The sequence below is a fragment of the Saccopteryx bilineata genome, chromosome 6 (assembly GCF_036850765.1).
Source record: "Saccopteryx bilineata isolate mSacBil1 chromosome 6, mSacBil1_pri_phased_curated, whole genome shotgun sequence".
Taxonomy (NCBI): domain Eukaryota; kingdom Metazoa; phylum Chordata; class Mammalia; order Chiroptera; family Emballonuridae; genus Saccopteryx; species Saccopteryx bilineata.
The window spans coordinates 116,639,938-116,657,664 of record NC_089495.1 but is presented as its reverse complement, the minus strand read 5'-3'; the positions used below and the strand labels follow the sequence as shown (position 1 = coordinate 116,657,664).

At 38.1% G+C, this 17,727-nt stretch overlaps 1 protein-coding gene across 2 annotated transcripts in view; it reads right to left on the bottom strand.

Moving 5' to 3' along the window:
* The window catches only part of NBEA (neurobeachin), a 740,071-nt gene that overhangs the window by 560,117 nt on the left and 162,227 nt on the right, over positions 1–17,727 (bottom strand). For both annotated transcript variants that reach the window (XM_066236595.1, XM_066236597.1), the window contains exons 19-24: positions 11,069–11,150; positions 10,708–10,831; positions 9,283–9,475; positions 6,500–7,510; positions 4,680–4,897; positions 1,217–1,370 (exon numbers count right to left, since the gene is read on the bottom strand). In XM_066236595.1, the coding sequence (XP_066092692.1) occupies positions 1,217–1,370; positions 4,680–4,897; positions 6,500–7,510; positions 9,283–9,475; positions 10,708–10,831; positions 11,069–11,150 (1,782 nt within the window). The remainder of the gene's footprint in view (positions 1–1,216; positions 1,371–4,679; positions 4,898–6,499; positions 7,511–9,282; positions 9,476–10,707; positions 10,832–11,068; positions 11,151–17,727) is intronic.

The following is a 17,727-nucleotide window of genomic DNA, read 5'->3' as shown; positions in this document are numbered from 1 at the left end:
TGACATATGATTAACATTAAATTCCTCTCAATCTTATTATATTAATGCGTATCAATGTTTTATATATAGGGAAAAGCTTTATTTTTTAAATAAATGTTGAGCCAGTAAATAAATTCAGATAAAAATGCTATTAAAGGCCATGTGAATAACAAAGTTTTCTGAAGATTTTAGTGATAGTGAAATTTTTTAAATTTTTTATTTAATTACTTTTTTAGATTTTATTTATTCATTTTTATTAGAGAGAGAGGGGAGAGAGAGAGAGAGAGGGAGAGATAGAGAGAGAACAGGGGGAGGAGCAGGAAGCATCAACTCCCATATGTGCCTTGACCAGGCAAGCCCAGGGTTTTGAACCGGTGACCTCAATATTCCAGGTCGACGCTTTATCCATTGCGCCACCACAGGTCAGGCCAGTGATAGTGAAATTTTTAAGAAAAAATAAGAATGGTAAGCTTTCTACTTTTTATATATAGGTACCTAAGTTTTAAATAAGAGACGCTCCTAAAATTCATTAAATTGGTTTTCCTTTGGAAGTAAATTGCTGGCTTCAAGATAAAATCTCAGAGAATAGGAAGGTAAGATATTGCATATATAATATATTTAGATTCATGGCTCTAATTACTATACAATAACCATAAACTTGTATTTGAAATTTAAGATACAGACCAAGGGTTTTAACAATTTATTATAATACAAATTTGAAAGGGTAAACAATACACAGAAAATAAACAATTTATGGTTATGACTCTTTTTTGTTTTTTTCATTTTCCTGGCTCCATTTCCTCCATTAGCTCCTAATTCCATTAATGCCCTAATGATGATCTGTTCTGCTGCACATCACCCTGAACTAGCCTGCTTGTCTCTGTAGACTTCCTGCATATAAGTGCTTGTGAGAGAAAGGTATTTTGAGAATACAATGTTTTGCTGCTAATATTTAAGTATTTATTAGAATTAGCAGAGAAATATTTTCCTAAAAACATGTAGCTGGAACCCAGCACTAACAAATAAATATAAGTATTTATAAATAAAAGTTTGTACAATTAGAAGTTCCCTTAGATGAACATGTTTTGTTAAAGTCCATCTATTTACAGAGCTAAGCTCTTGGATTCCTTTTGATATGAGGCCTAGGCCTCATAAACGCGTTTACAGTAGGGACCACTGACATGCTCTCGTCATATAATTATACAGTATCACCACTAGATGGAGGCAAAGTACTTACAGTTGGTGACGTTGCAGCAGAGAGCAGAGGTAAAATTCCTCCACAAGCAATGATGATGTTGTCTACCATCTGGGAAATTAGGTGAATTGTGTTATGTACAAAAATAATGTTTTCATTGCTATTGACGAAATCCATTACGGACTTTGTGGAATGGCTAAAACAGCAGAAAAACAAAACACAAATTAATACTTCCTTGGCTTAAGAATAAGAAATTTAGACAGTTTAGTTATAGCAGGGATCCCTAAACTATGGCCCACGGGCTGCATGCGGCTTCCTGAGGCCATTTATCCGGCCCCCGCCGCACTTCCGAAAGAAGCATCTCTTTCATTGGTGGTCAGTGAGAGGAGCACAGTTCCCATTAAAATACTGGTCAGTTTGTTGATTTAAATTTACTTGTTCTTTATTTTAAATATTGTATTTGTTCCGTTTTGTTTTTTTACTTTAAAATAAGATATGTGCAGTGTGCATAGGGATTTGTTCATAGTTTTTTTTATAGTCCGGCCCTCCAACAGTCTGAGGGACAGTGAACTGGCCCCCTATGTAAAAAGTTTGGGGACCCCTGAGTTATAGTAACATTTTTTAAGTGAGAAATAATAAAGAGGTATTCAAATTTGAAATGGAGTAATTAGACAATAAAAACATATTTTGTAACTGACAGATTACATTCCTGAAAATTTAGCCTTCATCTCTATAGGTGTGTTGTGTCCAAGTGTACTAAGCCAGTATTTTGTTTCTCCTTAAGAAATACGGTACATGAGCTTCATTCAGAGATCTGTGACTAGATCAATGAATTTGCCTGAAAAAATGTATTTCTCTCAAAGTTACTCATTTTGTGTTGAAAGGCAGAACAACTGCACAGTTAACGGGATATTTTACTGTCTTTTATGCAGTCTGTTCCTTGCATTACCAGCCTGCAGGCCGTACCTGACCAGCCATCCTGAAGTGTACACTATTAGTCACAGAAGCGACACAATAGGTGAGTATAAATGAACCAGTAAGAATTCAAAACCATACTAACTAAAAGAGAAAAAAGACCTCAAACGTTGGAAGTATAGCTTCCCTGCTCACAAAACGCAAGGAAGATACTCGGAGAAACACGCTGCTTTAGTCTGCAGTCAGCCAAGAGTGAACAGTTCTCTAATAGGAAGAGTACTGCCAGGATCAAACTGCCGTCAGCAATTCTCAACTGAAACTGTAAAACAACATGTGTGGTATCCTAGGTCTCCAGATACTTTCCCCTGTCCTAAATATAAAGTGCTATTTAAAACAAATTAATTATATAAAATTCTGTTTGGGAAATCTGATGAGAACTCTTGAAAGGAAAGAAAGACACACAGTATGTTAAAGTAAATTGTGTGCCACTCCTTTAGAAGTTACTCATAGTGCAATAGGAAATTACACCATATGTTTCCATACATTCATGTTAATAGTAATGCATGTCATGATATTCTAGGATCCTTATTTATCATCCCTAGGTAATTGAAGATATAACAGCACTAGCAATGAAAAAGATCCTTGTTTCTACACATGAGTAGACTAAAGACAAATTGGTTAAACATCATCAGAAGTAAAAACATTGTGAGGCAGACCTTGACTACTGCCATGGTAGTTATTCCTTCTTCCCTGCTAACACAATCTAAGTTTTGTTCTATGACTGAAGTAAATTGGGTATGGGAAAGGTTGGCTTCAAACCAGCTATAGGTTACTGACAATATAGGTCTGCACAGACTGGCCATTGCAACCCACTACTTTCTGCTGGTAGTTGACTTAGAGAACAGTTTATCATCTTGCTGGCATATGAGATATATGGGTGAAATCCTTATTAAAACAGAAAGAAAAGAAGACAAAGAAAGATGAAAGAAAAAGGAGGACGGAGATAGAAAGGGACAGAGGAGGAGGAGAGAAAGGAGAAGAAAAGCAGAGGAAGAAGAAAAAATGAAGGGGCAGAGGAGAAAAGGAAAAGGAGGAAGGAAAGAGATGAGGGAGGAAGAAGAACCCCTGCCTTCTAGTTTGGGCAAGTTTCCTACACTGATTCGATGCCTGGAGCTGAAGCAGGCAACTTAAATTTTAGAATAAAACTCAGGAGAAGCAGGGAAGCCCGTTTGAGTCCTGAAAAGAGTGTGTCACAGATTTTTGTTGATGGTGGCGTGCTCTGTTACAGAGAGCTATCAACTTCCTAAACGCCTGTACATACAAATGCCATAGTCTTATAATTAATTTGTTGTATATTTGCTATTAGAAAATTAAATTAAAAGTGAGCAAAGCCCTGAATGGTTGGCTCAGTGGTAGAAAGTTGGCTTGGTGTGCCGATACCCCTGGTTCAATTCCTGGTCAGGGCAACAGGAGAAACAACCATCTACCTCTCCACCCCTCCCCATCCCTGCCTCTCTTTCTCTCCCTCCCTTCCGCAGCCATGGCTCGGCTGGTCCAAGCACATTGGCCCCAGGCACTGAGAATGGCTCCATGAGGCCTCTACATCAGGTGCTAAAAATAGCTCAGCTGCGAGCATCAGCCCCAGTGGGGTTGGTGAGTGGATCCCGGTCAGGGAGCATGCAGGAGTCTGTCTCTCTGTCTCCCCTCCTGTCACTTAGAAAAGAAGGGGGGGGGAGGGAAATAAGGCAAGGTGATGATTTAATTTATGTAGATTTGGTTTTCTTTAAGTAATTATATTTGAACTAATACCCACTAACTCTAAATGCTATAGACATCTCTAAAAATAGACATTATAAGATGATTGTAAATTTTAACAGTATATATACATTATAAACTTAAGAGTAAAATTAGCATGTTATTAATTTTATGAAGATAAAAATGTAGAAATTTCTTTAAATCAAAATTGAACTTATTTTTGTTAAGTCTATTTTACATACAACAGATAATGCAAGAATTCAAAATTTTGCTTTTTAACTGTCTTAAGCTTAAATTCTTAGATACATTTTGATAGACACAGGCCTTATAACCTTACAAAAATATTTATGATTCTATATAAAATCTCAGTGTAATTTTTAAAAATTTCATTGAATTTATTGGGATGACACTGCTTAACAAAATTATACAGGTTTCAGGCATACAATTTTATAACACATCATTGCATTGTGCATTCACCAAGTCTCCCCTCATCACCATCTATCCCGCCCCTCCACCCTCCTCAAACTCCCCTCTTTCCTTCCTGCAATCCCCACACTGTTGTCTGTCTGTAAGGTTTTTCTATTGCTTAATACCTTCATCTTTTCCACCCAGTCCCCCAACCCTATCCCTATGACAGCTGTGAGCCTGTTCTCTGTATTTATCAGTCTGTGATTATTTTTATATTTTTAAATCTATAATTACTTATAATAAATTTAATTTGTGAGATTTATTTAATGATATAATTCACTGATCAGTTGACGCCAGTAGTTTAAAATTCTCATATTCTTAAATGAAAGTAGCAGTATTTTAATTTATAGAAAAGAAATATTTCTACCTTCTCCAAACATGTACATCTGTTTCTAACGCAAACAGCAGGTCGGTGAGCAGTCGCTGGTGCATTGGAGACCACTTAAACTCAGGAATGCGGAACATCGTGGTGCGCGGGCCGGGGCTGAACTGGCGCCGCTGCTCCTCCGTCATGGGCATTCCTCGGAACCCTAAATCAACCCGGAGATCCCTGTCCTGCTGTATAACAGACCGACCCTGTACCGCCTGGAGGGATAAAAAGGGGGCATTTGTAGGATGCAAAAGAAATTCTTGTTTTCATTAAGTACAGTGAATGAGGAAAGCTTTGGCCATGACTTAAGTATGCTAGTATATTTACATACATTGTTCCCCTGGTGATGCCCTGCACAGGGACCTCTTAGAGCTGAAAAGGCTACTATTAACACTTACTTTGTAGTTTCAGAAACTAAGCAGGAAAACCAAATATCTAAGCTTAATAACAACGTTCACACAGAAAGCCACATCCTCTATACCCCTGTTTCTGGAGTCTTTACCTTAGACCACATTACTTCCTTATGAAAGTGAGCACATACTCAAAGTGAAGTATACAGGATATATGTCATCAACTCACTGTAGTTAAAACCATAAAATTAAATGAAGCATTACTTGAATATAGTCAAGTTAATCTCAAAGTCTATTTCACTCACAAATGCATCTCATAAATTAGAAAACCAGAGAAATGCCTATGCACTTGGAATGAACAACAGGCAAGCCCAGTGATTATGGTCAGCAGACAATGCACCAGGCTGTTCTTTATTTTAAATCTGTACCTAATTCAATGTCCCCGTCCCTCGACAATTACCACTGTAGTACACACAGCTGCCTCTAAAACGGAATTTGGCAGTTAACAGAGAAAAAATAAAAAGACCTTTTCCACACAGAGAATACATGAGTAAGGATTCTCACTGGAGTGCAGAGACACCAGTTAGGCACATGGTAGACTCTTTATAGTACAACATGTTCAATTTATTTTTTATGACATTAAAAGGTGAGTGGAAATCCAGAGAACAAACACATTATTTAGGGTAAAAGTTTTCATCAACTCTTAATGATAAGGTATTATGTAGCCTAGGAAACAATGAAGTAGTCTTAAAACTCACAGTTCAACAACTAAAATTCGTATCAGAAGATAAGGCTACAGCACTGACATTTTCTCACCATGGCTTCAGTCACTCATTTTCTCATAATCCCTATCCCTGTGGGTGTAAAGACAGTTCTCACTGCTTATAATTTCATACTTTCACAGCCACATTCCCTGCCCCGTAGGGTGAGTGTGCGGATTATACCTGAAAACGTGTAACACAGTGCCCGGAACATAGCAGGCACTTGACAAATAACCGTGCCCTGTTCCCTTCCCCTCCATTGCATCTATCAGTTCAGTCTGGGCTCCAAGTCCTCTTTTCTATAATCCACAGAACAGGGCTGGGCCTGACGCTTAAAAGCTTATAATTAATCACATATTCAGAGAGAAGATCTCGAGTACAAAATGTAAAAATGTTGTCAGTCATAAAATGTTAGAACTGAGAGAACCCTTAATGGCCATATTTTCATCTAGTAAAATCTGTTGTACTTCATAAGAAAGTTCAGGCCCAGAGAGTTTGAGCAAAATTACAGACAGAATGTGGTAGAATTGGAAATATAATTCAGATATTTTAAATGTATTTTATACGTACTACCATACTACTCAATTCCATAAGACACTGTGATACTATAATTAAATATGAGCATAGTGTTGGTAAGAAATAACTCTGTTTTGATTCTAACAACATCAATTCAATGCATTTTTAGAACTCTTGTAGGGTAACTTACTTGTGTTGTAGTAGTGGTCTGAATTTTCCGGATTTCTTTTCCTGGCTCTTTGCCATCATCAGATCTCTCGGTATCTGAAATTATACTTCCAGCGTCAATATTTGGTACAACTTTGCTACCAGAAGGTTCAGTTTCCAGAGCGGTAGCAGTCATTTCAGCATACTCTAACCCTTTAGATGATGCTAAGTCTCTCTCAGAAATACTGCTCATTCCTTCTGAGGTTGTATGGATTTTGAACTCCTTTTCTTCTATTATACTTGTACAAGTTAAGTCTACACTACTGGTCATGTGAGCAAGCAACCCAAGATCATCAGTAACACCAAGATGCACTTGTGTGTCCTGGATATTTGGAATAATGTGGTTGCTAGAAAGTTCAGGAAGGAGTTTCTCTTCCTGTTTGGGTATTTTGTCAAAGAGGAATGATGTAGTACTGTTAGGAAGGTCATCTTTCTCATCTGCTAATGTTATCAAAGGACCGTTATCCTTTTCTTCATTCTTTTTTATGACACCAACACTTCCATGTACATTGTTCTGGAGCTTCTCAACAGCAGCACTGTACACATTATCCAACAGAGACTCCACCTCCACAAGGGCACCGTTCTCTCCGCTCACCAGAGTCTCAGGGGACAAGTCCATGTCATCCAGCTTCACTTCCGTTGCTTCCACCTTCTCTGCTTTTATGTCAACTAACAGATCGTGCACTTCCACATGCACACCACTGCCTGGCCTGTCTGTGCTTCCTAGAATATCATCGGAAACTTTTGCTGACATGAGCAAGTCTCTAGTGTCTGTGCTGACCGGGTAATCTGTCTCGCTTTCTGGGCTTTGGCTTTGGGAAAGGTCTTCTATCTCTCGAATTTCCATTGCACCTTTGGCTCCTGTCGTCTGTGATGAAAGACCAGAGATGGTGCTCACATTCCCTTTCTTTCCCTTTTTAATGTTTTCTTCCTCTTGTCTCTGATATTCTTCATACATCTTGGCTAGGTATTCTTTATGTGCTTCATAAGTGACCTTAGGGACAAGTAAAAGAACACTGAGGTATTTAATATATATCAAGAAGAAAAAAAAAGATATACATAAAACTACGGTACCAATAGAAAAGCAGTGCCAAGAATTTTAGGATTTCAAACACTGCACATCTTAATACTGTGCTTAGCTTCATCAAGTAATTGGAAATAATCATCAAAAATAGTATTTATGACTTCTTACATGTCCAAAGACACGCAGTTAGCTAAACTAATATTATTATTAAAGTTTTAAATAAGTGGCCTTTTAGGTTAAATATTTCAATGTTACCCTTAGCTAATATGCCAGTTGAACTTCTACATATTTGAGGTATCTAGCTAAAAGAAGTAGCTACTATACAGTCCCAAAGCTCTATTACTAGATCAGTTTTCACCTTCCATTATTCATATGTGTGCCTATTTCAACAACTGATTTTAAGAAAAAACACATTCTATAAACATATGCATTTATAAACTGTTAAAACATCATAATTTTATCATTATAATAGGCTACTTTAATAAGCTACTTTATATAGGCTTATTTAGAAATAATAAGGATATATATATACATATACACATATATATCACATAAAATGCAATGTCTTTTCCTATAAAATACTATTTTCAAATGTGTTAATGTAATAATAAAAGTGTCCATATATTATAATATATAAATTTTTAACAGGAATAAAAACTCTTCTTAAATTAAAAAAGTTTCAAAATTTTTCCTGAGAGGCATATATGATATTAATTTCTACTTAAGTCACATGATAACAAAAATTTCAGTTTGTGATGGACCTTCCTTTGGAGATTATCTTGATATAAAAAGTCTTTAAAGCCCTGGCCGGTTGGCTCAGTGGTAGAGCGTCAGCCTGGCGTGCGGAAGTCCAGGGTTCGATTCCTGGCCAGGGCACACAGGAGAAGCACCCATCTGCTTCTCCACCCCACCCCCCTCCTTCCTCTCTGTCTCTCTCTTTCCCTCCTGCAGCCGAGGCTCCATTGGAGCAAAAGATGGCCTGGGCGCTGGGGATGGCTCCATGGCCTCTGCCCCAGGCGCTAGAGTGGCTCTGGTCGCAACAGAGCATCGCTCCCTGGTGGGCATGCCGGGTGGATCCCAGTCGGGTGCATGCGGGAGTCTGTCTGACTGCCTCCCCGTTTCCAGCTTCAGAAAAAAAAAAATAGAAAAAAAAAAAAAAGTCTTTAATTTTACATAAGATGAAATCAGATCCCAAAAGCATGGGGCTGGCAAATGATGTCCTCCTTCTACCAATGATTAGATAATATTTGAAATATAAATATATAGATTTCTATTATTAAAAATAAAGAAAAGATAATGCAATTAAAAATACCACTAAAGCACTTTAAATGTTTATGCTTCACTTGGAAATAAAAATAATTTGACTACTTTTAAAAGTCTTAAAAAGTATATTTCAGAGTCCATTTCATAAAAGATTCTTATAGGAATCAGTATGTATGGTTTAGTCTTTAAAACGGCAACTTGCTGAGACTTAACTTCTCATCCGCTATAAAACATACATGGGGTCACCTTTTGGGTCTAAAATTCCTAATTTACAAATCTGAAATTTCAATCAAATAATACGTACTTCAAGATCTAACATATGAGCAGAAGGAAAAGAAAAACAGAAAAGAGAGAACACTGGGAAGGAGGAGTTGGCCATGCAGGACGATGCCCACAAGATGGCACCAGAAGAATGTTTACAGCCCTATTATAATCCACAGATGAAACCCTGATGATATAAAATGCTAAGTCTCTGTTACCTTGGAATGGGCTATTGAGAGCGTATCCACCCAGACTCTCCAGCCTCCCCATTCATATTTTATTGCATGATACAACAAAATCCGGAAGATATTATAGACCATCTCAGTAATCTTCTGTTCTTCAGAATTTTTAGGATTGATATAGCCAAGAGAAAACATCCAATCCTGCCACACTGAACACTGCAATAGACATCTAACAGGGAAAATATAATCATTAAAAATACCTAAAATGAATTACAATTTACCATTTGGATATTTAGATAAATAGCGAAACATGATCTGAAGCGGATAAACCAAGGTGCAATTGTCCTACATATTGTGTATTCTATATCTGGAATGATGTCTCACTTTTCTACCTGGAAAAATCCAAATTATCATTTAAAATTGCTTTCTTAACTCTCCCAGTCAGATTTAATTATAATTTCTCTACTCCCTCATCACATGTAGCACTCACGATCATTTAACACATTATAAAGTAACCACCGATTTATCATTCTCTCCCCCACTAAACTGTACTAAGACTGTATACTAAAAGACAGCCTCTGCAGCAAGGCACTTCATACACACCATGCACTCAGCTAGTATCTGTTAAGGACTCGGGCAGCAACCACGACTTCAGACTGTGCCCCATATCCTAGGTAATCAGCTTTAAAAGGCATAACAATCAGTTATCAGTCAAACACGGGAAAAGCATGGAATATGAACAAATCCAAAACAATTACAATTAAAAATATGTTCATGACAGGTAGCACCAAAAGAAACAGTGCATTTTAAAAATGGCTTGTGGGCCCTGGCTGGTTGGTTCAGCGGTAGAGCGTCGGCCTGGCGTGTGGGGGACCCGGGTTCGATTCCCGACCAGGGCATATAGGAGAAGCGCCCATTTGCTTCTCCACCCCCACCCCCTCCTTCCTCTCTGTCTCTCTCTTCCCCTCCCGCAGCCAAGGCTCCATTGGAGCAAAGATGGCCTGGGCGCTGGGGATGGCTCCTTGGCCTCTGCCCCAGGCGCTAGAGTGGCTCTGGTTGTGGCAGAGCGACGCCCCGGAGGGGCAGAGCATCACCCCCTGGTGGGCAGAGCGTAGCCCCTGGTGGGCGTGCCAGGTGGATCCTGGTCGGGTGCATGCGGGAGTCTGTCTGACTGTCTCTCCCCGTTTCCAGTTTCAGAAAAATACATAAAAAAAAATGGCTTGTGGATATATATTCAAATATCCAATTAAAACATAATATGCATATAAGTAAAAGCAATAAATTGAAGTAAAAAGAATACAGATTATAGCAATGAAGCATAGAAAGTTTTCTGATAATTAAAAGTATTTAGCAATGTGGGAATGATTTGAAATTTTTTTCTATGAAAGATATTGAAAATAAAGCAAAGAAAATAAGATTAATTATGGAATAAAGTATTGTTATAATATTCAAATTGCTTACCTTCTGTTTTCGCGGCTGTTACTGAAAAGTTTTATCATGTCAGATAAAAATAGACGACGAACTTCCATCAGTTCTGCACTTGGTGTAGAGTTTTTTAATAAAGTTGCTACCACCTTAAGAATCACTGTTACAGAACAACAACAAAAAAAGTATATTATAGATTTATAACTACATTATATCTTCCTCTCAAAAAGTATTTACTGATTTTTCAACCAAGAGCTTAGCACCATGGTAGGTAAGCTTTAAGTGAAACGAACCATTAAAACACCATCATGATTTAGGTGGTTGGAAGAGTTTTGATTTAGTCTGACACATTACCATGTTACTATTTCATCACAATAAACAATTGCTGTTTGCTCACTTGGGTTCTGAATTTTCACTGTAGAATCTGGCTCTGGGTGTGGTTTGTGTACAACTTGAGTACACACTTGCTCTGTCAATATCTGAAAGATGAAGAATGTGAATTTTATTTAGAAAATAATTTAAAACATAATTATAAAATATACATACAAAGATTTTCCAAAAAAATGTCAATTATGTTCAAATCAAAATAAATAAATATCTCTTCTGAAGGGTCTTCTAGTGAATTCCACATACTTCTAAACTCTGCAATCTTCAAAAACTATTTTACTACAGATAAAGACAAAACCAAGACCAGTATTTATAGAAGAAGAAATTCAATAGGAAAAGCAAGAATTCATTCTGTTTGAAATATCTTTTCAGTTTACATCCTTAATATACTTACTTACGCTCTGAATTGTAAACATGTTAATTTTAAAAACTCAGAAAATAACTGAATAAACACAAAATATGAAGCCTGGATCCCAACTCAAAATAAAGTGTCATAGGAAAAATTCCTTTAAAAATTTACTGCTCATTATCATTTACTAAAGAGTATTTTAAAATTTTCTTTCAAACAAAGATAAAAAGGCCAAAGACTGACCAAATAAAGGGAAGAGAATTCTAAAACATATACTGATTTTTCTACTAAAACACAATCTTGGTGAGTACAGTATTCTTACACATCTTCACTGTTTCTCCTAGTAATTAGCACAGAGCCTGACACACTGCCAAAATCCATAAATATTTTAAGTTTAAAAATGTATAACTATATACAAATACTGAATATCAGACTATTCACTGTATTCTATGCCTTACCCTGTGTTTACCAAATTCTTCTTTTAAAAAATTTTCAATTGATTTGAAGGGAGAGAGATAAAAGGGGTAGAGGAAAGGGGGCCGAGAAAGAAAGAAAAGCACCAACTCATTTTTTCACTTAGGTGTTTACCTGGCTGTGCACTCACTCATTGCTTGCCACTTGCATAGTCCTGACTGGGGATCAAACCCATGAACTCTGTCCTCTGGCACTACGCTCTACCCATTGAGCACTGGCCAGGGTCTACCTAATTCTTACATATATAAAATATCCATTGAGACTATGCTAAATAAAGATATTTTATGTTAGAGATTTAATTTCCTGTTTTGCTTAATATGCTAAATTCTGAGTAAACCTTTTAAAAGCATTCAACCTATATTAAGGTACAAGAACTCTGGGGGAACTACAAAAGTTGGTTGAAAGCCTAGTTGTGCACAGCTACACTGTAACAGTTGGGGATGAAGAAGGTAAATAAAAAGATAAAAGAGTGGTCCTATCTGATTAGAAAGACACCATGACATCCAAAAGTGGCATTTTTCGTATCTTTCTGCTCATTTTTTTTTGCTCTTTTTTTTTTGCTCATTTTTTATAAAGAAAAAAAAAAACGTGGGAAAAATATTTTGTTGTATTAGGAACGTACAGAAAAGGTATTGAGTTGAAATAAAAGTAACCCACTATTATTAAAATGATAAAAGGGCATGATGACCCCTCCTCCCTCAGTCCCACACTTCTGTGGAGACTACACAGTGCCTCGGGGTCTTCTGAACAGCACTCCAGAATGCACTGCTAATGAAATGGAACTGCCACATGGGACACAAGTTTCTGTAAAAACTATATACCATGGAACAATCAGTGTTCTTGGTATAGTCTTACAAGGAGTTTTCACACCAAACTACTCAAAAAGACCTAGTGAGAAACCACTGCCCTGTGGACAAGACCCTGAGAATTGCCATAGAGTGATTCAAAACACAAGGCCAGTCTTCCATGATAGAGAACTTTCTTACCCCCAAGAAGAAATATTACTACACAGAAAACAAAACTTATGTCATAGAACATCCAGTTTTATATTGTTGTCCTTTTTATGTCCTTACTTGATCATTTTATCATGAGGGTAATAATTGTGTTATCTACCTAATAAAGTTGCTAGAAAGATCAAATGATTAGCCCTGGCCGGTTGGCTCAGTGGTAGAGTGTTGGCCTGGCGTGCAGAAGTCCCAGGTTCAATTCCCGGCCAGGGCACACAGGAGAAGCACCCATCTGCTTCTCCACTCCTCCCCCTCTCTTTCTTCTCTGTTTCTCGCTTCCCCTCCCGCAGCCAGGGCTCCATTGGAGCAGAGTTGGCCCAGGCACTGAGGATGGCTCTGTGGCCTCTGCCTCAGGCACTGGAATGGCTCTGGTTGCAGCAGAGCGAAGCCCCAGGTGGGCAGAGCATTGCCCCCTGGTGGGCATGCTGGGTGGATCCCGGTCGGGCACATATGGGAGTCTGTCTGACTGCCTCCCTGTTTCCAACTTCAGAAAAGTACAAAAAATAAAAATTAAAAAAAAAAAGATCAAATGAGAGTCTATCTGTGAAAGTGTTCTAAAAACTGTAACATTCAAATATAAGATATTTTTAAAAATATATTTAGAAACTCAATTCAGCATGTCTATATTAAGAACCAGTTACATGCCCACATTCTGCTACACATTTGGAATGGGAAACACAGTTGCTGGGTGGAACTATATTTCTAGATTCAATTAATTAATATTCTGGAGAAAGGCATAAAACCACATCCCTGTTACATAATAAAACACGATAGACTATCATTAAGAACCTACAGAAATTTTGAAAGGGGGAGTGAAATAAGATGATATGAAAGGAGAGGTGAATGTAGACACAAACATTTTTTTTAATTTAATTTTTTTTTATTTATTCATTTTTTAGAGAGGAGAGGGAGAGACAGAGGGAGAGAGAGAGAGAGGAGAGACAGAGGGAGAGAAGGGGGGGAGGAGCTGGAAGCATCAACTCCCATATGTGCCTTGACCAGGCAAGCCCAGGGTTTCGAACCAGCGACCTCAGCATTTCCAGGTCAACGCTTTATCCACTGCGCCACCACAGGTCAGGCTAGACACAAACATTTTAATGAAACGACAGGGCTCAAGATGGGCCGTGCAGGTTGGATAGACTTGGTTTGAGTTGTGCAGAGGACGTTAACCCGTGCCCCCACCAAAACAAAATGGCTCAGAGCCAGAGTGAACATAAAATACAATGTGTTTTTAAACACTTACAGTACATCTCAATTCACACTAGCCGTATTTTAAATGTATCAATGGCTCCATGGGACTAGTGACTATCATATCAGAGTGGGATGAGAAACACAATGAATTATAAGCATTGAGATAACCCAATAAATATGCTATTTACAGACATAGATATGAATCTAGCATAATACATTTAAATGTTATGTTATAAATAGATTCAATTCCTAATCCATGAGTCACAGAGACAACTGAAGTTTGAGCAAAAGCCACTGGAGTTTCCTTCCTGACACTCAGCATACATAAACCATCTTTGATCAGCAGGTTTGACTTTGGACACAGGAGTAGTACTAGTTTGTTTATTAAAATGGCAGACTGGCCCTGGCCGGTTGGCTCAGTGGTAGAGTGCCGGCCTGGCGTGCAGAAGTCCCGGGTTCGATCCCGGCCAGGGCACACAAGAGAAGCGCCCATCTGCTTCTCCACCTCTCTCCCTCTCCTTCCTCTCTGTCTCTCTCTTCCCCTCCGGCAGCGAGGCTCCATTGGAGCAAAGATGGCCCAGGCGCTGGGGATGGCTCCTTGGCCTCTGCCCCAGGCGCTAGAGTGGCTCTGGTCGCGACAGAGCGACGCCCCGGAGGGGCAGAGCATCGCCCCCTGGTGGGCAGAGCGTCGCCCCCTGCCCCTGGTGAGCGTGCCGGGTGGATCCCGGTCGGGCGCATGAGGGAGTCTGTCTCTCTCTCCCCATTTCCAGCTTCAGAAAAATATTTTTTTTTTAAAAAAAGGGCAGACTATTTACCCTACTGTGATATCTAAATGCCACTGCAGGTATCAGGGGATCAGAGAAGCTTTCCATCTTTATAGTTTGGACAAGCTATAATGCTTTTTTTACTCAATTTCTTTATCTGTAAAAAGACTATTTGATTACCATATTTAACATGCTGTCCCCTGCTAAGATTCTAAAATTTTGACGAAAGGGTTTTATTATGAGGTACTTAAAGATTTAAAGTTAAATACCACTTTGTAAAAAATTTGTGCTCAAAAACTATTATTCCCTTATAGAAAAAGACAAAGTAGGGTGGCTCAGTAGTAGAGCGTCGGCCTGGTGTGCAGGAGTCCTGGGTTCGATTTCCGACCAGGGAACACAGGAGAAGCGCCCATCTGCTTCTCCACCCTTCCCCCTCTCCTTCCTCTCTGTCTCTCTCTACCCCTCCCGCACCCAAGGCTCCACTGGAGCAAAGTTGGCCCAGGCACTGAGGATGGCTCTGTGGCCTCTGCCTCAGGCGCTAGAATGGCTCTGGTCACAACAGAGCAAAGCCCCAGATGGGCAGAGCATCGCCCCCTGGTGGGCATGCCAGGTGGATCCCGGTCAGGCGCATGCGGGATTCTGTCTGACTGCCTCCCCATTTTCTACTTTAGAAAAATTTCAAAAAACAAAAAAAAGGCAAAGTAACAAAAAATACACATTTAAAAATCAGTTAATTCTATAAGAAACTAAGCTCTTTAAGATCCCAAACCTAGAAGCCTCTGAACTGTTTAACTGAAATATAGGAATAGTATTGAAAAAGAAATAGTTTACCCCAGGGGTCCCCAAACTACGGCCCGCGGGCCACATGCGGCCCCCTGAAGCCACTTATCTGGTCCCTGCCGCACTTCTGGAAGGGGCACCTCTTTCATTGGTGGTCAGTGAGAGGAGCATAGTTCCCAATGAAATACTGGTCAGTTTGTTGATTTAAAATTACTTGTTCTTTATTTTAAATACTATACCAATACTTTAAAATAAGATATGTGCAGTGTGCATAGGAATTTGTTCATAGTTTTTTTTTTATAGTCCGGCCTTCCAACAGTCTGGGGGACAGTGAACTGGCCCCCTGTGTAAAATGTTTGGGGACCCCTGGTTACCCAAACCTATAGACATTAATATCACAACATTTAATGAAGTAATGAATCAGACTAGACTGTTTAGATCTAGAAAACATATTCTAAAATCTAACAAATAATTTTTATATGTGTTACAAATCATTAAGTAAAAAAATGTAATTAATCACAGTTTATATATGGAGTAAAAATATAAATATAAAACAAATGAAATTTAAGACATATTTTGTAAATATAAATCTCAAAAACAGTCCTATAAAATTTTTCTTTGCATAATTTCAAAGAGGAGTTCATTAAAGCTAACTCACTTCTTAGTAGTATGTAAGATACAAGAATAATTTCTCAGAAAACTAGGAGACAAATATTTTCTTAATAATGTTTTAGTTTTCAATAATTAAGATAAGTTCTTACATTTTCATAACTTAACCAATGTCTGATATAATTCTGCTAAAAGTCTAACTTACTTTGTTCTTTAATATTTATTATTTATTCTATTATAGGTATCCTATCAGATTTAGAATTTTAAAGATCATAGTGACCTAGTCCTTATTCTAATTGAACTTCAACTTTGTGAAAACCACATATTTTAAAATATCATTACCACCTGACCAGGTGGTGGCACAGTGGATAGAGCGTCAGACTGGAATGCGGAGGACCCAGGTTCAAGACCCCGAGGTCGCCAGCTTGAGTGCGGGCTCATCTGGTTTGAGCAAAAGCTCACCAGCTTGGACCCAAGGTCGCTGGCTTGAGCAAGGGGTTACTCAGTCTGCTGAAGGCCCACAGTCATAGCACATATGAGAAAGCAATCAATGAACAACTAAGGTGTCACAACGAAAAACTGATGATTGATGCTTCTCATCTCTCTTCGTTCCTGTTTGTCCCTACCTATCCATCTCCTTGACTCTCTCTCTCTCTGTAAATATATATATATTTTTTATTACCAACCACCATAGTTTTGACACAGTTCTTTATTATTTCTGTACTTGTTTTTATACCTTCCTACAGTTGTGATATATATACTTTGATACACTGCATGTGATTAAGGTAATTTTCCCAAACTAAAATAAGAGAATGAGATAAAATGAGCTTTCAGACTATAGATTATCAATCCATTGATTCTAGGGGTGCAGATACAGGTTGACACAAGGTGAATAAAAATCAGGTGCAGGTTTTGAGGCCAAGTTTTCTTTTCTTTTTTTTTTTTTGGTTAAATTTCACTTACTATATTAATTAAAATTTAAGTTCAAACCTATTATATAAATTTAATTTTTCACAATAAGTTCCACCCTCTAAAATGATACAATCTTTAAAATTTGGTCCAGAATTAGTCATCCACCATCTTGTTGGTCTGATAATACAATTTGACTTACTAGTTCTATTGAAGCTTATGTTGAAGACCCTTTCTGCATTTTTATGAGATCAACACTGCTTTCCAATAATATAACCATCTTTCATTTTGGACTTCTTGTATACCTACATTAACATTCCCTTTTAGAATATTTACTAACTCAGAATCCCTAGGCCAAATAACCACAATTACTGTTCTACTCTAAAACCATATATTATTGCCCAATTGGTCAGATAGAGATCCTGTCAGTCACTTTATCATTTCAGAACCTCTGTGAAATCCAGCATCCAGTATCAGAAGATCCAACTATACCATGGCTTTTTCTACCCAAGATGTGAAATCAGCAACAAGATGGCTTTTTGTTCAATGTGTAGTATCAGTAGAGATCAAAATCTGATACTAACAG